This window comes from Megalopta genalis, chromosome 7 (genome assembly GCF_051020955.1).
Source record: "Megalopta genalis isolate 19385.01 chromosome 7, iyMegGena1_principal, whole genome shotgun sequence".
Lineage (NCBI taxonomy): Eukaryota > Metazoa > Arthropoda > Insecta > Hymenoptera > Halictidae > Megalopta > Megalopta genalis.
Genome location: NC_135019.1, coordinates 8,480,551 through 8,502,396, shown reverse-complemented (window position 1 = coordinate 8,502,396; position 21,846 = coordinate 8,480,551). Strand labels below are relative to the sequence as shown.

The following is a 21,846-nucleotide window of genomic DNA, read 5'->3' as shown; positions in this document are numbered from 1 at the left end:
TTACGCAAAAATCCTCGCATCGATATCTTTTTTCTTCTGATGTCAAAAAATTCCCAAGAACACATTTTCAATCTAACGCTTCGACTGACAAAAATTTTGCAAAATTAGAGTATACTATTTAATCGAATTATGAATGAAAAGTTAAATTATGTGATACCGATTGCTTTTTCAACGTTCTTACGATTTTTGGATCCTGATGAAATTACAAAGTCATAGCGGGTTGGCTTAAAAATTAATATTCAAAGCTGAGCAAAAATAATCAGCCATAATCACACGTATGCGGGTGACGCGGCAGTCAAAGTATTAATTAAATGAATACGAAGAATAATAGATGGGTTATCAGCACTGACTTGAAAAGTGATATTTGATATCTAGAACGAAGCCCCGTACTTGAAAGAACGCCGATGCTTTATGCTTTCTTGGCCGCGCTGACATTTATCAGATATCAGGCTAGCCATCTTCATTCTACCTTTTCCAGCCGTTCGATCTACTCGCGGCGATTCGTTTCATTGAAACGTTCGTCAGGAATCGAACGAGCAGTGTGGCGCATTTTATCGCGCGTATTTCTGACATTTCTATCACCGAATTACCCCTTAAAACCGGTTCCCTTCCTGGCTCGTCTATGCTTCTGTATCTCTCTCTCTCTCTCTCTCTCTCTCTCTCTCTCTCTCTCTCTCTCTCTCTTTCTGTTCTGCGTCGAGCCGCCGATACCTGACTGTCCCTGCAGCCGTGCAACCATAAATCCTCGCAGGTGGTTTATCGGCAGGAAATAACGGCTAAAATCTCTTATCCGTGGAACTTTAAAGTGACAGTCGCGATAAACTGTGGATTCGGTGTCTCTGCGTCCCCGTCACCCCCGCGGAGTATTACGATACATTCGAGAAATAATCTTCCACGTGCTCGGAATCTCGTTTGTCACCAGCGACGTCGCGGGAAATCATAAATTTCGTGTTTGACAATTACAGAAAACGGCGAGCGGAAAAATTCGGAAAAGGATCGCGCTTATTCCGTGTACCACCTTGCATCGATTCACGTGGCAACGTTCCGCGGAACAACTCTCCGCTAAATTCGGGGGGGGGGGGAGGGACTGAATCGTTGCGCTTGATAATTGCGTCACGGAGAACCGTAAATTTTCTCGCCGGCAATTGCGGGAACCGGACTGGTAAAAATTGTTTGAACGGCCGAATTTATAGCTCGTTCTATGCCGCATCGATTTTACCTTGGTACACTGTGGTAAGCCATTTGCAAAATCGAGGGAAACCGAATGATAATTGTGTCGTCGAACACGGTCCAATTAAATTTCGAACGCGCGATTGTTTCAAAAGGAAAATATATGGGTCAGGTTGCTAATAAGGGTAATCAACCCTTAACGCGTAATTAAAATTTGGTTAACACCGATACGAACGCGTTCGAATTGTTCCAGTAGTTCCCATGCGAATTGTTCTAGTGCAATTTTTTTCAATCGGCTCGCGGTATTGCAATTAAAACGATGTAATTATTCTAATATTATCGTTCGCGGTTTAGATTCACGCCTGATTTAGATATTAAACCCTCGCGCCGGGAATTAAATCGATGGAATTTCAATTATATCTTTATTGTAACAAATTTGAACTTATATTATGTTTTATATTATACTATATGTTATATATTTAATATTAATATTTTATTATATATATAAAATAAAATTACAAAACAAAATATTGTACAAGAATAATAATTTAAATTACGTATAATAATGCCGAAATAATATAATATAATTATATTATATTAATTTATTATATTATAATAACGCTAAAATAATATAATATAATATAATATAATAATATTATATTATATTAATATTAATAATTATATTATAGTATATTATTTTGGCGTCATTATACGTACATGCTGACCAATATGGCGTCGCTGGCGAACGCGTTTACGTCGCGAAACGGCTTCAAGGGTTCAAGTTATTTAAATTATTATTGTTAATATTAAGATATTGTACAATATCTTAATACTTCTGTAAATCAACCGAATGCATCTAAAAGTCTACTTATTCGAATCGTAGCGATTGCAATAAAATTTGTCCCCGGTTTTGACGGATCAATGTTATTTAAATGACTATAGAAAAAACATAAGAAACCGAGCTAAATCATTCGGTAACCTGATCGCCGCGACGTATGCGACGACTACGAGGCTCCCATTAAATTCTCCCATCGGAGAAGCGACGGTCTTTGAACAGTCCTGTAGCGACGGGGTCGACACGAAGTCGAGATTGCTCGCAACTTTGGATCGTCGCGAGCGGATTCAATCACGAGGTTCGTCTATCGGACAATCTTCCGTCGATAGTTCCCCGTGGCGCTTGCTAGAGCTCGAACCCCCGCTCTGAAACTCTTTAAATCGTCGCCGGGGCTTCGCTTTACGGGGCGAGGTTACGGAACGTATGCATGGAAATTGTGAACCGACTGTGGATCGTCGACTCCGCTCGCAGCTCCTCTTAAATAAACCGAACAAAACATAGAGAACGAGGGAGAGGGGGTGGTGGGGAAGGGAGCGTGTGGAAAAAGGGATCATCGCATTCCGAAATGCTCGCATGATTTTTTAATCGTTGCGAATGAATTTCAGCGGGGCAAACATTTGCGAAATATTTGTTTCGCCGCGAAACTGGATGCTGTATCGCCGAGTTTTCCTGGTTTTCTCGTTCGAATTTCCACGGTGCCCGGGGGTCAGTAATGTTTCGGATGATCGAGAACTCGCGGAGAATCTCGGGAATACTAGAAAAACGATGCACGATGGTTTCCAGAAAACGCAACGCGCGGAAAGCTTCCTTTTCGTTTCGTAAAATGATCGAAAATTTAGAACGTGCCCGAGGCGAAGTATCATAGCTGTCGATAGACCGCGAATTTTAGTGAAAACTTTAGATCGACCGCGTGGACGGCGATGGAGGGAGCTAAATAAGCTTTCTAATTTTTAGAATGATATATATGTAATATATAATATATATTATATAATATAATATATATAATATAATAATGATATATATATATAATTTTTAGAATATATATATATATATATATATATATATATATATATATATATAGAAAGTTCTCTATTATACTGTACATATATATATAAAATAGGATATATTACGCTTCTTCATTCGATTATTTTGTTTAGAATAATAATAATAAGAAGCGTAATATGTCCTATTTGATAAAACGAACAAAGTTGATTATGCCCGAAAGCAAACAAAGGGCACAGCGATCGATCAGCGGTAACCGGCTCTGCCAGCGTACGTAACGATGATAATTTCACTGTTTCCTGAAAATCTCCGAACGGCATTGATCAGTTCCATGGGAACTGGAAAACCGCTCTAGGACTGCGTAACCGCGCCGATCGAAATTGCAAATCTGCTAATACTATTATTGAATGAATCTCGCTCGCATTCAAAAGACATCGGGGCCCGCTAACACCTGTTTGAATAATCCTGTAATTAGATTGCACTGTTGCTCGTTCATCCATCTCTTTCAACCCTTCGCAATCCAATGGCGCCGCCGCCGCACACAACTCGTTACCGCGAAATACAAGATTTACTAATGGCTACCGAAAGCTCGGTTAACGAACGCGAATTTCATTGCGCCGGGTGTCTACGCATTTGTCAGCGGAACGATGGTCCCCTGCTTTCGGCAGGCACCGGTAAAAAATTCGCCGCGAATCGAGTTCCTTCCGGCGCGGTCTGTTCGGCGAATCGAATGAAATTCGGCGATACTAATAACAATTAGTATCACCGAATAATATTAGTATACTGTAATAATTGTAACAATAATATTATTAGTATAATAATATAGTATAATAATGTAGTATAATAATATAGTATAATAAATATTATAGTATAATAATGTAGTATAATAAATATTATTAGTATAATAATATTATAGTATATATTATATATTATATACAATATAGTATATAGTATATATAATAATATTATTAGTACAATAATACTAACTGTACTAATTATTAAACGACTTGTCGTTCGTAGCTGTTTTTTGGCAAGTATGCTCGCGTTAGAGAAATGGCAACATTTTTATATTATGACGAGTATGCTCGCGAAAAACAGCTAACTGATCGAGTTAAGTAGACAAATAAGTAAGTAATAAAATTTAAAAAAAATAAACCAATGCTGCCATTGCAACTTAATGCTATATTGTAACAGCCACGCATAGATTTCTCGAGTAGATCGCAACAACTAACTCTGCTGGACTTATGGAAAGTACAGGCTGATTCGTAGACTGAGGAACATTTGCGGCCTCGAAACATCTAGCTTTTCGATCACTGCTTTTGACGATATAAACCGTATATATATACCGTATATATATTCTCGATATAAACCGTACAGGGTGACCGAAATATGATGGCCGAACGCAAAAACCATTTTATGGAACTACCGCGTTTCTAAAAATGGACGCGATAGGTGCGCTGGTAAGTTTTCCGGTGTTTGAAAGCACAGTCCAAACCGAAGACTCCCAATATTCTCGACAGTTTTTTACGCCCATCCGGAAAACGAAAATCGCTGCGCTCAAAATAAAGAGCGGTTCGCTCTGCTTTGTTTTTTCGGATCGCGGCGATGGCACCGCTTATCTTTCTGCGCAACGGGGCGCGAACTTTCCCGAAATAGACCCGCGGAAGATGAAAATGCAAATTCGGGAGAGAGAGAGAGAGATACGCGGCCGGTCGAACGCATCTCCGGGGAAAAATGAAAGCGTTATCGATGCTCCCGAGCCGCGTCCACTCGGCGCGGAACAGGCCACCGTGGAAAAACGACGGAAAATTGGGAGCACCGATGAATTTTTCACCGGTGGATTAACACAACTTTCGTGTGAATCCGATACGCCGGCTGATCCGCGGTTCAAAAGGCTCCGCGGAAAATATTCTTCCACGGAGCTCCGGCGCGTCTGATCCCGAGAAACCCTCTTCCGAATCCTCTCGCGATGAGGTTTCAAACGAAGCGCGGAGAATTTCGAATTCGTCTGCGACTGAGGCGACTGAGGCTCGCTCTGCACCGTGGTATCGCTGTTTTATACGCCAATTCGTTTGCGAACGACTCGTGAAACCGCAGTTCGTAAGATTTCGTTATCCTTCTGGCTTAAGAATTGTGAAACTACTCTGTGAAATATTCTACAGGTAAATATTAGGTTGGGGAATAAGTTCGTAGCGTTTTTATATTTTCTTTTATTTTACGATTTTTTGCCGTTTCGCAAAGTGTATAATATTCTTTCGATAGAGCTCTTTCTGCTCTATAAAACTGTGCTAATCGTCTTTTTGAGTAATTTAATTTTTTATTACTTTCGAGGCGTAGAAATGGAATATCCAGGAGGTAAAAAGCAACAGTTTCGACACCTTCTCTTCTTCGCTTTTCATCGAGGCCAAAAAGCTGCCGAAGCAGCCCGGGACATTTGCAACGTATACGGAGAAGGTGTCATAGGCGAGGCTACAGCATGGAAATGGTTTGCGAAGTTCAAAAATGGCGATTTTGACGTCGACGGCACGCCCCGCGGCGGAAGGCCTTCTGAATTCGACGAAGAGCGTCTCGAAGCACTTTCGAAGGAAGACGGTCACCAAACGAGTCGTGAATTGGCCAAAAAAATGAACTGCGATCATAAAACGATTCTCAATCATCTTCATTCAATGGGATTCGCCGAAAAATTGGGAGCCTGGGTGCCTCGCGAGCTTAACACGTTCCGTGCCACATGTACCATCGATGGTACACGCTTGCATGTTTACTTAGTGAACTGAACAAATTGTTTACAAGAAATTTAGAACCGAAGAATCAATTTCCACCGCAAGAATGGGCGTTGATAAGTTTTTGTTACGTTGTTATGTGTACGAGAATTAATAATATTGCACGTAATACATCAAGTTTTAGTAAAATATCAAAGTGTGAAGATTCGAGTAAAAAAAGCTCGGCACGGAACGTGTTAACGAAAACAACAAAGAAAATCGCCTTCGAATTGCTTGATAAAAACGCTACGAACTTATTCCCCAACCCAATAGTAGTTTATTCGTTATTAATACTCGTGGATATTAAGTCGAGCATCGTCTATCGAAATCCACTCTTCGTTTTTTAGATTCCATTGCGATTGCTCCTTCCTTCTCTAAACTACGGAAGAGATTCAAACGAATATTTCGAAGAATAATTTCGTTGGCTTTCGAAGAGCTGCCGAATAAAAATTTCGACTTCCACGAGCGATCTCGTGGTTGAAAAATTACGGTATAAAATGTTCCGCGATAAATATTCGCTGACCGTTAACTCTTGCGATAGACACTGACTCCGGCACCGATCCACGAAACGCACTTTTTGTTTTCTACATTTCGGTACGTTTGTTCCTTTCGTTTCGGAAATATGGAAGAAATTCGAATAAATATTCGGAACAATAATCGCGTTGGCTTTCGGAGAGATTCTAAACAAAAATTTCGGCGAACGTTCTCGACGGTTTAAAAACTACAGCATCGAATATTCTGTAATAATTAAACGTTAACCGTTGTTAACCGTTGACCCACGAAACGCGCACTTTCTTCCATCTTCTAGATGCATCGAAACGCTTTGAAACGAATATTCGAAGCAATCATATTCGATGGTTTTCCACGGCGCACCGATCGCGCCGTATTAATCGAGATTTTTTCCGCACGGAATCGAGCGACGATCGATCATCGCGCGGCGCGCGTTTCCATGGAAAAAGCAAAAAATCGAAGGTGAAAGTTCGACGAGTGTGCCAGGTTTCCCTCTGCTCGTGCTCGCAAAATGCAGCGGTTTCGAGGGAGAGAGAGAAAGAGAGAGAGCCGAGTGCAGCCGTCCGCGTCGATCCGCATCGCGCGGCGCAGCGATGCGCTGGCGACAACGCAATGCAACGAAACGCTATGCAACGGAACGCAATGCAACCGATGCGACGCGCTGTTGCACCAGCGACCGCGCGGGTCCAGCCCGTCGCATAATTCCCGTGGTGTGCACTTTTTTTTCGGCCGCAACGAGGGAAAATATCGGGAGATATCCGGGGGGGAAGGAGGGTGGAACGAGGGTGCGGGTAAAAAGCGACGAGGCGAACGGAGGGAGCGCGCTCCGGCTCTCTCCACGCCTCGTTTCTTTTTATTTTCTTCGCGGTACGAGCCTGTTATCGACTTCGCCGGGAACGAAAAAACCGAAACGAGAACGCAAGTTTCGCCGGATTACCGACGATGGGAGCCCGGGCAAATCAGATTCGGCGACTAACTTTTATTTACCACGAACCGTGAGAGCAGCGCGTGGCTGCGACGGCGATCACGTTTTTCGAATACGGAATATCCTTGCCGGACTGGTTATAGAACGTGCATGATCGCGAGATTTTAGGGACGCGGAATAATTGAAAATGAAAATAACGATCGCGTGTTGAAAGCCAAATGTTGAAGAACGTGTTCGTTCGAGTGTTTGATACTATTTTAGTTTGTTGGATAAATCAGTTTTTATAGGGACACTTTTATAGTATGTCGACAATATTATGCGAAAATATCCGCAATTCTTTTACCGATTTAGTACTCTTAACCCCTTATATGAGCCGTTTATTTTGAAAGTGGCATAAGTCACTTTTTCAAAAAAATCGAGTTAATGGTAACACTAATTACAATTCAACGGTATCTTTTCATTAAAAAAAAAAGTGACTTATGCTACTTTTAAAATAATTCGGCTCATATGTACTATACCGTGTCAGATTCGTGATGAACGTTCCGTGCATAATGTACTAAATGCGAGTGTTATTTGATTTTTCTTTTATCGAAATCTAGAAATGATTGTGGAAAATATAGTTTAAGAAATAAAATACACCTGCATAGAAAAGTAGCACAATTATACGAATAGAGAAAAATCATAAGTCACTGAATTAGAGTCGCATTAATTTCCCAGTTGTGTTGATACATATAGTATATCCCAAAATTATGGTATTTCCGGGAAATCAGGGGCTCCCTGAGGTCATTTGAAGTAACTTTTTCCTTAGCGAAAATGCAATCCGCGGATTCGTTTACGAGTTATTAGCGAAAAACACTGACCAATGAGAGACGAGCTCGCCTAGCGCTAAGCGGCCGAGCTCAGCGGAACTGAACTTCCATCGCTCGTTGGCTCGGCCGCCTCGCGCCAGCTGAGCTGGGATTCGACCGCTCGACCGCTGGCGCCGTTGACTCGGCCGGCTCGCGCCAGCGAGCTGGGATTCGACCGCTGGCGCCGTTGGCTCGGCCACCTCGCGCCAGCTGATCTCGCCTCTCATTGGTCACTGTTTTTCGTTAATAACTCGTAAACGAAGCCGCGGATTGCAATTTCGCTGAGGAAAAAGTTACTTCAAATGATCTCAGGAACCCCTCATTTCGCAAAAGTACCATAATTTTGGGACACACCGTGTATATCAACCACTGTATAACGACCACCATAGTAGTATGACTTGTAAAGATCATCTCAGTCACGTCATTTCCAACAATACTTCTGCATGTACAGTAAATTCTTCCTAATTAACGCTCAGATTCTATTCAGAAATGGACAATTTGGGAAGAGGATGCTCCTTTTTATAGTCACCGATTGTCAACAATCATAAAAACGAGCCGCAAGGCTCGAATAACCGTACCTCCTCTCCCCAAACTGTCCACTTTTGTGCAGAATCTGAGCGTCAATTGGGGAGAATTTTCTGTAAATTTAATCTCAAAAGATGATACTGCATACAGAATGAAACAGAATAGAAAATTAGGCTTCCGTGGCCACCGTAATCTTCGCGGCGTCTTTTTGGGGATAAGAAAGGATGATCCAGGATGTGGCTACGATCCGTATAGATCGAAGCGACAGCCGTTCGTCCGGCATGCGAGATAGATTCGAAAAGTATCGCGCTAGAACGCGGCTAGAGATATCCTCCCCGAGGCACCTGTTGATCCAGCTCGTTAAAGTTTGAAGGAACCGACCTGGACTAGCCTGGACACGCGAGCCAGCCGGGAGGAGGTCAGGTGGCGCTGACACAGGAAAAAACCGGCGACGTTATTACCCTGTGAGCAAACAATCATCCCCCTCGGCTCTGTTTACCGAGAGTGTGCCGTCCCCTCCCCCCTCCCTACCCTCGTGTAACCGTTCGAACGATAGCGAATCTCGACTACGATTAATGTGTATGCGCTCCCAGAGTTTGCTCTCGGCATACACTCGATAAATAGGAATTCATTAATCATGGTCGCGAACGAATGCAAAAATTACTGTCACATATTATCGCGGCCGGCCACCAGCCCGGACAATGCCGGGCGAATTGTGTATTAACTTCGTTAAACCCTGCTACGATTTCTTCGACGACTGCGTTGATTGGCACTTTGATGCAATAAGTGTCTCTTCATTTAATTTCGTAACTAGATTTTAACAGTAGAAGAATTTCTGCCTTCGATTTAGGAGGAATGAATAACATTTATATTTAGAAGATTACCGCGAGATCTTCGTGACGTAACATTTTAAGTTACGATTGCAGCGTATCGTATATATCATATTACATTTACATCTTTCGTCTTTCTTATTTGTTTCTTTAGCTTTTCGTATATCTTTTTATGTCTTATATTTTGACTGTACGCTGTATAACAAAGGAGTTTTCTCGTCATCGTCAACGAACTATTATCATTATTATTATTTTCTAAGATTGATCACATTTCTTTAATCGACTATTCAACATTTTTTACAATCGTTATAAAATTAATTTGATGGAAACAAGTATACAAATTCTCCGCAATTGTCGTTCAGTTTGGAGATGAAAATGGACAACTTGGGAAGAGGGGATACGATTTTGTATACAAAAGATCTGTAAGAATAGTGTTAACGAGAATGAAAGTACGGAATGAAATTTCGTCACAGTGATTGCTTCCTTTTATTGAGATTTTGTAATTTGATGAGAAGTTGGACGCTTAGGGTGATTCGTGATACTTTTGGAATAACGTGAAAAATTGACGTGAGAGGTAAATCAGTGTCGACCGGAGACGTTATATTATATAAAATATTATATAAAATTATATTCGATAATAATATTATATATACAATTATATTTAATAATAATATTATATATATACAATTATATTTAATAATAATATTATATATAAAATTATATTTGATAATAATATTATATATAAAATATTATATAAAATTATTACTGAATCGCGACCGAGTGACACGGAGAGAGGAAGAGAGGGAGGGAGAGCGCGCGTGCCTAAATGGGAATAATTAACGGCGAAAACGTGGAAACGTCGCCTATTATAATTCCATCGACGAAACGCATTTGTCTGGACAGCGGAATCGCGAGCCGCGCAATAATGGGCCGTCATTATCCTTTAATGAACCTTATACAACCGACCGATCTGCGTTCAGCCGAGTCGTCGGCGAAGTAACTTTAATCAACGAAACATTGTCGCTTGTTCGCCAATTAAATTAACCTGCAGTCGCCGTCGGGGCTACGGCGGCTTCGCGAAACGCTGACTTCGACGCCCAATTGAATTTTTCGAAAAGTCCTCGATCTTGTAAAATTATATTCCAGTAATGCGACTATTTATGAAAAAAGTGTCAAAAATGTATTTTTTGATTATTATCACGTGGAATACGTTATCGTTCGCAAGGCGAACGATGTTTCACTATATTTGTCAAGATCATTCGAAGGTTATCTTACTTCGCTTAAAAAAAAAATGAAAATAACCTCCGAAGACTGACACCCTGTATAACACGGCGAAGCAATGTAAAAACATGCGAAATCGCGAGAAGAGAAAAGAACGAGGGTTAAAAAAGAAAAGTTCCGAGGAAGATCGGCGCCTGAAAAATAGCTGTTAAATTCTGCTGTATCTCGCGTCGAAAGATTTCTTGAGAACAATTTCCGTGATAGTTGAACCGCGAATCCTGTGCGCGCACACTCCGGGGCACCCTAAGGAAGTTCTAACGAGGCTCGATATTTTATTTATAACCCCTCGAACCTGTCCACGAGGGGAACAAATATCGGCATACCGGAATGATTACGGAGGAGCTTGAAATCTGCATGAGGATCCGCTAATAAACCTCTCCTCGGATGTAATATCCGGAATAAAGGAATAATACGGACGTAGAAACTGAATAATACGATCGAGAGGGGGGTGGTAATCGGGACATCGTAGACGGGTTTCTGTGCAAATAAGAAAGACGCCGAGCGACGGGGACGGCTCTGTCGCTTCGCTTTGCCGGGCGGACATTATTCTATCGGTATGCATTATAGGGGATGCAGCTTAAACTGGGCAAACGCAGCCGCGCCGGTTTAAATCAGTCGCAGACTGACAAGCAGTGCAAGCGAATGAAAATTGGTGAAACGATACGGTAAAGTTATAGAGTTGTACGCCGCAGTTGCAACCCCTACGGTTTTAAACTGCGCGCCGATTTGCAAGCCCTTTGCTTCGAAATATAGTAAATTCTCCCTAATTGACGCTCGCTCAGCTTGGAAACAAAAATGAATAATTTGGGAAGAAGAGGTACTCTTCTACTATTATTCCAGCCTTGCGGCTCGTTTTTACAGTTATTGGTAGCGACACATTGGTACGATACAGCAAGCGACGAGGACCTTCGATCCACGAGCGAATAATAATCTCGGAAGACAGTGAACATAATTATTAAAGTGTCTGGCAACAAGTTCGCAGCATTTCTGATATTTGTGCTTTCCAGTTTTACAAAAATGTTCGATATTGATTTTCGTTGTATGAAATCATTAAAAATACGTTAAATGAATTCTTTGCGTTTCTGTTGTTCCGAAATTCTTCTTTATGCGCAACGGAGTACAGTAAATTCTCTCTAATTGAAGCTCAGATTGTACACAAAGTTGGACAATTTGGGAAAAAGGGACGCGATTATTCGAACTTTGCGGCACGTTTTTGTAATTGTTAACAGTCAGTAACTATAATTACTATATTATTTTAATTATTATATTTTCTGCAGAATCTGAGTATCAGTTAGGGCGAGACAGTAAACATAATTAATCGTATTAATCTAGAATTAATCGTATCCCTCTTCCCAAATTTACTGTACTCCGTCGCACATAAAGAAAAATTTCGGAACAACAGAAACGCAAAGAATCGATTTAAAGTATTTTTAATGATTTCATACAACGAAAATCAATATCGAACATTTTTGTAAAACTGAAAGCACAAATATCAGAAATGCTGCGAACTTGTTGCCAGACACTTTAATAATTATGTTCACTGTCCTCCGAGATTATTATTCGCTTGTACTATCATACAAAACGGTAGAAATCAGGCAAAACGTTGCAAGAGATTTCAGGAGGGGAATCGAATTTTTATGTTTCCGGTTTGAGGTAGTTCGAAGATGTTCCTTAGGACGGTTTTTGCTAGCAATCGATGGAATCGTCCATTAGACCCACGGTTTCTCTATTTTCGTCGCGCCGATCCGTCAATTCGATCGCACGGCGGATGATATTCCTACGGGTGGGCGGGCGTTCGCGGCGAATAAAAGTCTCCGGACTTTTTGCCGGATGATAGATCTACGTTGTACGCTGACTGGCAGCGATTTGAAAGCGTTGAACGAGCTAATAGTCGGCCGTCCAAAGGTATAAGAACTGGTATAAATACGTTGTTCGGAGTAACGCTGGTTATTTTCAACGAGATGTTTTTTCATAGACTGTTCTGTTTATCGCGCACGATTTTTTAATGCAGGACGGCGTGTTCGATCGAATTCTCGGATACGTCACGCGGCTCGAAACAGTAAAGTTTCTCTAATTGAGCCGTTTATTTTGAAAGTGGCATAAGTCACTTTACCGTAATGAAAAGTGGTGATTTTTTAATGTTTATACGAAATTATTTATACTGAGAAAAATATATCAGTATCCTGAGATAACAAATACAAGTGAATCTTCTCGAAAGTTAGCATCCATATTTTTAAACGTGTTAAAAAACGCAAACCCTTAAATATATCGACTTAAAATCAAAGTGACTTATGCTACTTTCAAAATAAACGGCTCAATTGTTGACAGCTCATAACTATAAAAACTGGAAAAGGCTGGAATAATCGTATCTCCTCGTCCCAAATCGTCCATTTTTCTGCACAATCTGAGCGTCAGTTAGAGAGACGTTACTGTAGATGGTAGATCAGAGACTCGGCGCAGAGAAACGTCGGGTCTTTTTATACCTAAATCTCGGATTAGATTACGACGGGATCCATGACGAGGATCCACGGAGCTGTTTGCGAACATACTAGACAGCGACCACCGGCTGCGTGTCGGCGATCAACGCTCACTGTCAGCTGTCCGTGCGAAAACGAAACGAAAATACCATTGACACAGATTTCACCGGTGGGCAGAAATAGAGAAAGGGCCTGGGACCGGGAACCGAACAGGCGGTCGACCCTCCGAGGGCCGACGACGTCGAGAAAATCGTTTAACTTTCTCCCGCGAGAGCGAGAGAGAGAGAGAGAGAGAGAAAGAAAGAGAGAGAGGGAGAACATTAATAATTTCAGAGCCGTCTTCGCGAGGAAAGTTTTCGACCGGATAATTCTGTAATTTTTCTCTCCCTCTCGTCGGACGATCATCCGGCAGTGGCTGCATGATTCAGAGGGACGAGTTTTGTCTCGAACACGGGGTTGCTCGACTTCGAGCAGCTCTCGGATACAAGGAACGCTGAATCTTTCAGCGCTTTGTCCCACTCTTACTCCTGACTGGCTAAATTCGGAGCTAAGTGGGACGAAAATAGACGCGAACGGGACAATTAGAGATATACAGGTTCGACTATGGTGGCTTGAATCGATCATGCTCCCGCCGTACACTCGCTGTTCCCTGAATTCTTCTCTCCGCGACGATTGTCGCGTTTCAGATTTCCAAGATACTTGCAGCTCGGGTTGAAAAACGATGATACCGTTGCTTCGTTCCGATACCCAGCCGGGATTTCTGGGATTTTAGATCGGCGAAAATGTTCTCGAACCACCTAATCTTTTGCAACAGAATGTAATGTAATGTCTCCTTAACTGACGCTTAGATTGTGCAGAAAAATGGACAATTTGGGAAGAGGAGATACGGTTATTCAAATCTCGAAGCTCGTTTCTATAGTAATTGACAATTCCTAACTATAAAAACGAGTCGCGAGTCTCGAATAATCGTATCTTCTCTTCTTAAATTGTCCATTTTTTTGTGGACAATCTCAGCGTCAATTAGAGAGACATTACTGTATCTCGTGCGAGCGATCGAACGCTTAATTTCACCGCGTTTGTCTCCGTGGCTCGAAAGACTTTCGAACGAAGGAACTAAGAATGTCGGGGACCGCGTTCGATCAACATTGAAACGTAGCGGTTCGTTGGTTAAGGGTTGTTTTAAATAACGAAGAACCGGAGGAAGTAAATGCTTCTGAAATCGAGAGAGAAACGTCCGGGTGAAAAGCGAAACAAAACGCAGTGAAGTCCGGGGGAAAGGATAGGCACTTGTTACCGGTGGAAAGCTCAAAGAGAATGGTGGAACACGGTCGACGGAGTAGAAAGAATTTCGTTTGGAGCGGGTTCGAGTCGTTGAAGGGAAACAGAAGCGTCCTCTCTTTCTCTCGTCCGAGGACGTTCAGCTGGAGATCGGTTTAATTTACGAAGGAGGCCCGCCCTGGCGAAAAAAGAGGGACGAGAGTTTATGATAAAACGACGACGAGAGAAAAGGGAGAAAGAGTGAGCGAGAGAGAGAGAGAGAGAAAGAAAGAAGGTGGGAGGGTGGGAGCGGCGGTCGCGGCCGAAAGAAATTGTTGCCGGAGCTTTCGGGGTCGGTGCTTCTGTCGCGGATATTTAGAGGAAGCTAAAGGCGAGGCCCTTCGAGGTAAAAAGGTCGACAACGACCTCTGTTAAAAATATCACTGGAGACCGGTGCTTGTTGCAGCTTCGGGCGGTTTACACGGAGCCAATTACTTTCGTGGAAGCTCCGTAAGCCGTGCTCAAGAATACGTGTTATCCTGGAAACTCGATTCGATCCGTGCGTTCCCCGATAAAGCCCTCGGCCTCCCGAGAAAAAACGAATTAATAGATCTGGGCCGCGGCCGTGCCGCAAATAGAAAAAGTAACGGATACAGTCGGCAAAAAGTGTCGAGACACGGCTTCACACTTTTTCGATTAATGCCGCCGGTTCGCGCAACGATTTCCTCCTACGAGTCTCTTTAAAACGTTGAATCTACCGTGCCAGAATGACCGGTTCCGCGTATTTTACTTTGTAATTAACGACATTATAGAAGCTGTTTCGAAGCATGTAATGAAAGTAGCACGACTTTCCAATTAATTCAGTCTTGTCAACGTGTGTCGGACGTCTTCTTTAGTGCTCGGTAGGCTTAGCGTTAACGCGTGATTGGTAGATCGAGGAGTTTCTGCGGTTACAAAAAAGAAAGATAGGTACAGAACTGTCGACCTGCAATCAACTTCGAACATGTATATTTACAACATTTATATTTACAAGTGCACGACGACCGAGGCTCGTCGTGCACTTGTTTCGCCTAATTTACGCAAGACGAGTCTAATTCGTCGTTCGAACTTCTAATTGCTATGTATATTATATCGCTCTGCCTTTATATATAACACCATTTCGCGCATCAGCAGATTGAATCCGTTCGGAACGCAAGAATTTTTTCAAATAAATCTGTACCCAAGCGGTTACGCGATCCAGTAACTACCGATCAGTCTTTCCCATTTTTAGATCCCCTTACGTTTGCACCGTAAACAGTAACGCGTTAATAGCGATCTCTCTGGGAAACATCGACGTTAAGCGGCGAATTCTTTAGAGCCTATCAACTCTTAAGCCTCGATCTCGATACGTTGACAACGAATCGTCGAGCAACAGAAAGAAACGAAGAAAAGAGTAATAATAATCGAACTCACCCCAAAGTGGTCATAGTCACGATGGTGTACCAGAAAGCGGCAGGTATCGAGGTGAAGTTCGTCCCGTCGACGTTCTTCTCCGCGTAGAACATGACTGTGGCGAAGATGATGATGGCCATGGCCAGGGAGAAGACGAGAAAGCCGAGCTCGGAGGCGCACGACTTGAGCGTGTAGCCGAGGATCCGTAGACCCTGCGAGTGCCTGGAGAACTTGAAGATCCGGAATACGCGGAAGACGCGCAACGTTACGAACGCCCCGGAGACGTCATCGTTGTCCGTGAGACCGAGGCCGATGTAGTACGGCAGTATGGCGACCACGTCTATAATGGACATGACGGATCTCGCGAATTTGATGCGTCCCGGGGCTGCGAACAACCGGAGCAGGTACTCGGCTGTGAATATCATGACGCACGCGGTGTCCAAACAGAAGAACACGATCTTGTATCGTTCGCCGCAGGAAAGGGTGCCGGCGCGTCCAGGCCGGTTGCCGCACGGAACGGTCTCGACCACGTTCGCCAGCACGCTGACGGCGATGAAGAAGCCGGTCACGTAGTAGAAGACCAGGGCGGCGGTCGAGATGTGGGGATTCTGGAAAGCCCGCCACATTTTCTGTCTGATGTCGAGCAGCTGCTGGAGATTCTGATCGCCGTTCTCGCTGAGCTTGTCGTCCATCAGCCTCTCGGCGTTCTCGCGTTTACGATCGCGATAGTCCTCGTAGCAACAGTCGCCGATCACGTCGGGCAAGATGCCGAAGAACGCCAGCTCCTCGTCGTAGCTGGTCAGGCATTCGTGCTTCGGATAGTGAAGCTTGCCGGTCCGGTAATAGTTCAGAATGTGGCGAAAGATGTCCGGATCACGGTCGAAGAAATATTCCTTGCTGTCCTCGTCGTAAAAGAATTCGCGCTCGTTCGAGCCGAGAAGCGTGTCCGGATACTTCTCGAGAGTGTTCCGCCACGTCTCGAAGCGACGTCCGCTCACGTTGATCAACAATTTCTCGTCGTCCGCTTTGCGACGATCCTTAGGGATCGGCGGGGGTGGCAGCGGGTGTGTAGCAATCGGCACCCAACCGATCGCGGCCGCTCGGGCGAACGGTAACCACGCTGCCACCGAGGCCATGCCCCTCACCTGGTCCACGATCTTCGGTCGGCGCACTTGATCACACACCCCCTGTACTCGTCCTGTCTCCTACTCGTACCCCCTTACCTCCGTAAAAACCCCCCTAGCACCTCGAACTTTCGCACCTTGTCAAGTATCCCTGGATCCTCCGATCATCCCCATCAACGATCGATCCGGCGGGAACACCTAGAACCTCTTCTCACCTGGGATTCCCTCTTATAGTCTTGTCGCGCGAGTCTCTCTAGCGAAACGAGCCGGTCTCGGACCCGCATCCGATCTATCCATTAGCTGATCGTGGCACAGCGATCCCAACGCGTCGACGACCGCGTCCGCCGCGCCGACAACGGGACCGCGACCCTACGACCACCGTGCACCAAGTCCTCCGTCATCGTTCAACACCATTCCTTCGCTTCGCGATCACCTCGATCCGATCCGGTCCGATCCGTTCCGCGATTAAACCGAACAGCGGCGGCTTGAACCGGCGAAGGGACGCGACGAACACCGCGACAGCGAATCGCCTCCTGGCAGCGTGCCCTCCAGCATCATCGATACGGCACTCAGGGTGCTCGCTCGAGAGAACTGTCCCCCAACGATCCCCGTCGTTCCGTTATCTCCGATCTCCACCTGTTCCCTCTCTCGTCCGCTCCTCTCGCCCTCCCTCTCTCTCTCCCTGCCTCTTTCCCTCTTCCTCTTCCTCCACAATATTAAGCACCGCGATCCTGTTCGTCCGTGTCCTCGAGAACCATCGAGAGACCGGTGCTACATCCTAGAGCACCCGGAGCGGAAAACCTCCACGATCCCGTCACTGTTCGATCGGATCGCGCGCATCCCGAAGCATCGGTGCCGCTTCAGTAGGCCCGGGAGATGTCCGATCGGCCGTCGATTGGTCCGCCCGTCATCCTGGGACGCTGTCTGCTCGGTAGATCTCCTTTCGCCGGGTCGGCTCCGCTTCGCTGGGGTAGTAGCTCCCGGTGTCGCCGTTGCGAGGAGACTGTTGCGGATGATCGAGCTCGCGATCGCTCGCAACCGAGTCTCAGCGTGCGGACGCTACCGTCGCTGCTCGGTGGCCGCGTCCCGCGAGAACCCCGGTCGCAGGGTGGCCGAGCATCGTCCTCGCGGCCGGTGAATCAGCGTGTCCCGCGTAGCGTTCTCGGCACGCGCGAGCTCTTTCTGCCCGCGAGCGAGCGAGGCGGATCGCACGCACCTCCTCAACGCAGACACCTTGGGGGCCACGCGCGCTCACCTCCGCGTCCGTGGCACGTCAGAACGACGACGAGGCGCGCGAGTGAAAAGCCCGACCGGTCGGTCGCGCAGATGTTTTCCTCTCGGCACGGGCCGAAGCGATAGACGGCACGTCGCATGCGTCACGGCGGCGGCAGCTTCCTCGTGACGCCGCTCGCGGAACAATCTCTCTCTCTCTCTCCCTCTCTCTTTCTATCTCTCTCTCTCTCTCCTCCTTTCTCTGTCTCTCGCGCTCTCTCCCTCTCACTCTTGCACACACACTCTCGCTCTCTCTATCTTTCTCTCTCGCTTTCTTCCACTCCGCCTCGTACTCGCTCGCTGTTCGAAGACGAGCGAAACGGGTCGTGTCTGCCCGGTACACGCCAGCAATCCGTAACTACTCGGCCGACGAGCCAGACGATCCTCTTCGGTGCCGCGACACTTCGATGCGTCGTCGTCGTCCGCCGCCTCCCTTTTCTCGCGAGCACATCTCTCTCTCTCTCGATTCCCCTCTCTCTATATTTCTCTCGCTCTCTATCTTTCTCGCTCTCACCCTCTCTTGCTCTCTCCGGCTCGCCTCCTGGAACACTCGCGAGGAAGTAGATCCTCTTCCCACGAAGTAGAACCACGCACAAAGGTGCACACACGGTCGATCGAAGTCCAGCGAACGGAGGGTGGATCCGGTCGGATGAAAAAGCCGGCTTTCTACCCGCTCGCGGGGGAGGGGCGGGGAAACGGTCTGTCACTCGCGCCCGGTCTCCTAGAGCCCGGGCTTCTCTCTAGTTCTCTCCTACACTAAAGATATCACGGTCTCTCCTCTACGGCGCCGCCGGTGCGTCTATCTCACGATCGCTGTCATCCGTCTGATCGGCCGCTTCGACCTGGACCGCCGCGCCGGCTCGGTGGTCTCGAGCATGTCCTCTTCAACGGAGCAACGTGTTCGGCGTCGAGCAGCGTCCCGGTGGTTGTCGGCGTCGCGAGGCGAGCCCCTCGTGGATCATCGTCCGCGCGAACGCGGAACCGGTGGCCCCGGTGTACGATGGGACGCGAGAGGAAGACTCTCCCGAAAGGGAGAGAGAGAGAGAGAGAGAGAGAGAGGGAGAACGGCAGCGGCGGCAGGGTGTTATCGTTCTAGGAACGTGAACGTACCGTGTGCGTCCTACCTCTCTGCTCTGTCCCCGTCTCCGCGTCCGTCTGTGTACGTGCCTGTGTACGTGACTGTTTCCGAGTGTGTGTGTGTGTGTTTGTGTGTACGTGGGCGTGTGTCGCTGTGGGGCTGTCAGTGTTTCGTGTGTACGCGGGTGGGTGCCGGAGAGCGTGTGTCTCTCCTGTCGTGTCTGTGACTGTGTGTGTGTATGTGTGTGTGTGTGTGTGTGTGTGGCTGTGTGTGTATGTGTGCGCGCGCGCGGTGTGCGTCTGTCGGCTCGCGAGAAAGCAGGCAAGCTAGGCGCGGGCGGAACACGTTTCGAGCTGGGTCTGGTAACCGCTCGGTTGGCGACTCGCGACTGAGCTGGTGCGCGGTATCGGTCGCAAGCTCTAGCTAGCTAGCTCCGCTCCGCTCCACTCGCTGGCTAGCTGGCTGGCTGGCTGGCTGGCTCGAGTCGGCTCGGCTCGACACGGCAAAGCGCGGTCGCAAGCTGGCCGGTACACACACCTCTCTCTTCTCTCTCTCTCTCCTCTCTTCTTTCTCTCTCTCTCTCTCTCTTTTCTCTCTTCTCTCTCCTCTCCTCTCTCCTCTCTCGCCGAAAGGGAAGCGTGCTGCTCTCGAGCCTCGAGCCACCGCCGCCGGAGCAGCCGCGACGCAGCGCCGAGCGAACGGTCACCTAGCCAAGGTCCAAATTGATTTTTACGTCGCGGCGGCGGTGGCGACGCACGACGGCGTCCCGACGCGGCGGCGAATCGCTTCCCCGTTGCCCGGGCAACCCTCATCTATGACGTCATACGGTTCCCTCCTCGCCAAAGACACCCCAGACTTCAACTCCTCCGAGAGAGAACCGCTCCTCCTGCCTTCCCAGCCCAGCCACCCCTCAGCCCAAACTGTCTTTTACACCCGGCCCCTCTGCCCAACATTCCTTCCCCTAATCTTTCCTGACCGAACCATCCCCGCGTTCGTTTGCTTTGCTGGGTTTGCTCCTCGACGATCCTCGACCTTCTAGTCAGCCCAGCGAAACAGTCTTCTCGCCGAGTCTCTTTCCTTCGAATCTCCTGGTCTTTCTTTCTACTCTTTGCTAGCTTCGCGGTCTTCGCGTTCCTCTGCTTTGGTAGTTCCGCTTTGCCGATCTCCCGTTGGGAAATCTATCACCTAGCTCCGCCGACGAAACTGGATTTTAGCTTCTCCAGCTGGTCCGTAGAACCTCCGGTATCTCCTTGCTCTAATTCTCGACGATCTTCTTAAGCCTCGTCAGAATATCCTCTTTAGCTTCCTCGCTTCGGACGAGGCTTCTTCTTCGCTACCCCGCCGCTGCGACGCTTCGACACCCTCGCGAAGTCAGCAGAACAGAGTTCCGCCCTCCCGGCTTCTCGTCTTCAGCTTTTATCAGTTTCTTTACGCCTCTCTTCTTCTTTGCAAGTTTGTTTACCATGCACCCTCGCTCTAGAACCCCAGCCTCCTCCACCCCTCTCTTTCCCCAGAAGTGCCTCGCATTTTCCGTCGAGTCCCTCCATTCGGCTGCGCCTGCCAACCTTCGCGAGCCGTCCTCTTTATCTTCTGTTCCTTCAACGGTTCTCCTTCGCCAACCCTTCGCTTCGACGCTTTCAACCCCCATCGAAACCAGACCGACCCTTCCTGCCGCATCCTCTTTCTAAAGTGTTCTCAGCTCCATCTTATCCTCTTCCTCTCTGCAAGTTTGTTTACCGTACTTCAGTCCCTTTCGAAAAAGGACACCCCATCCTCTTTCTTTTTTCCAGTAGCATCTCCTATCTTTTACTTTCTGCGAAGTCCCTTCCGCTCGTCGATCTCTCTAGCCTTTACTAGTTCCTCTTCTTTTCTTCGGTGAATAGTTCAACCCCTTCGCGGAAGCCTCCTTGCTCCATCTTCGAGACTGTATCCAGGCTTTCTATTTAATACTTTGTTCTATTCTGCTCTTTCTCCTTTGGAGAACCTCTCCTTGTCTCGCCCCTCTTTCTCCCTTTTTCCGTCGCGTCTTCGCGCGACTTTCTTCTCCGCGCTCTTTTCTCGTCGCTCCGGCTCCTTCGAAAGCGTCGCCTCGTCCTCCGAATCTTTGTTCCCGACTCTCCCGAATCTCTCGCTGTCCTCCTCCCACTTGTTGTTCTAACGAGTTTATTCGCACATTTCATCCTTCGAGCACTCGACTCTTGAACAACAGCCAACTCGGCTTCCGACGAGCGGCTTTTGCTAGCAAGAAAAGGTTCAATTGGTCGCGACGAGATCAAGGTGTCCGAAGGAAGATCGAGAATTCCGCGGCGATATCCCCCGTGAACGTACGCGTAAAACGATCGACAAAGAAACACCGGTGGCAATTGTGCGGCTGTCAGGAGCCTGCCGTTCCCGCGGCTTAATCTACCGAGCAAATTCTGAAGCCCGAAGATAGCTGAATACTTTCGGGACACCCGCTTGATAGATGCACCTTTCAACCGTGCTAGCTTCTGCAGAAGCCCATAAATTCGCATAAACCAAGC

At 46.6% G+C, this 21,846-nt stretch overlaps 1 protein-coding gene across 10 annotated transcripts in view; it reads right to left on the bottom strand.

Moving 5' to 3' along the window:
- Shal (potassium voltage-gated channel protein Shal) overlaps positions 1-20,215 on the bottom strand; it is a 263,748-nt gene extending 243,533 nt beyond the window's left edge. For 5 of the 10 annotated variants that reach the window (XM_076523687.1, XM_076523685.1, XM_076523684.1 and 2 more), the window contains exon 1: positions 15,872-20,214. In XM_076523687.1, coding sequence (XP_076379802.1) covers positions 15,872-16,986 — 1,115 coding nt within the window. In that variant the 5' untranslated portion in view covers positions 16,987-20,214. Of the gene's footprint in view, positions 1-15,871 lie in introns of all 10 variants that reach the window. The other 5 variants (XM_076523683.1, XM_033485505.2, XM_033485501.2 and 2 more) reach the window with 4 other exon arrangements.
- Positions 20,216-21,846: the final 1,631 nt, after the last annotated feature.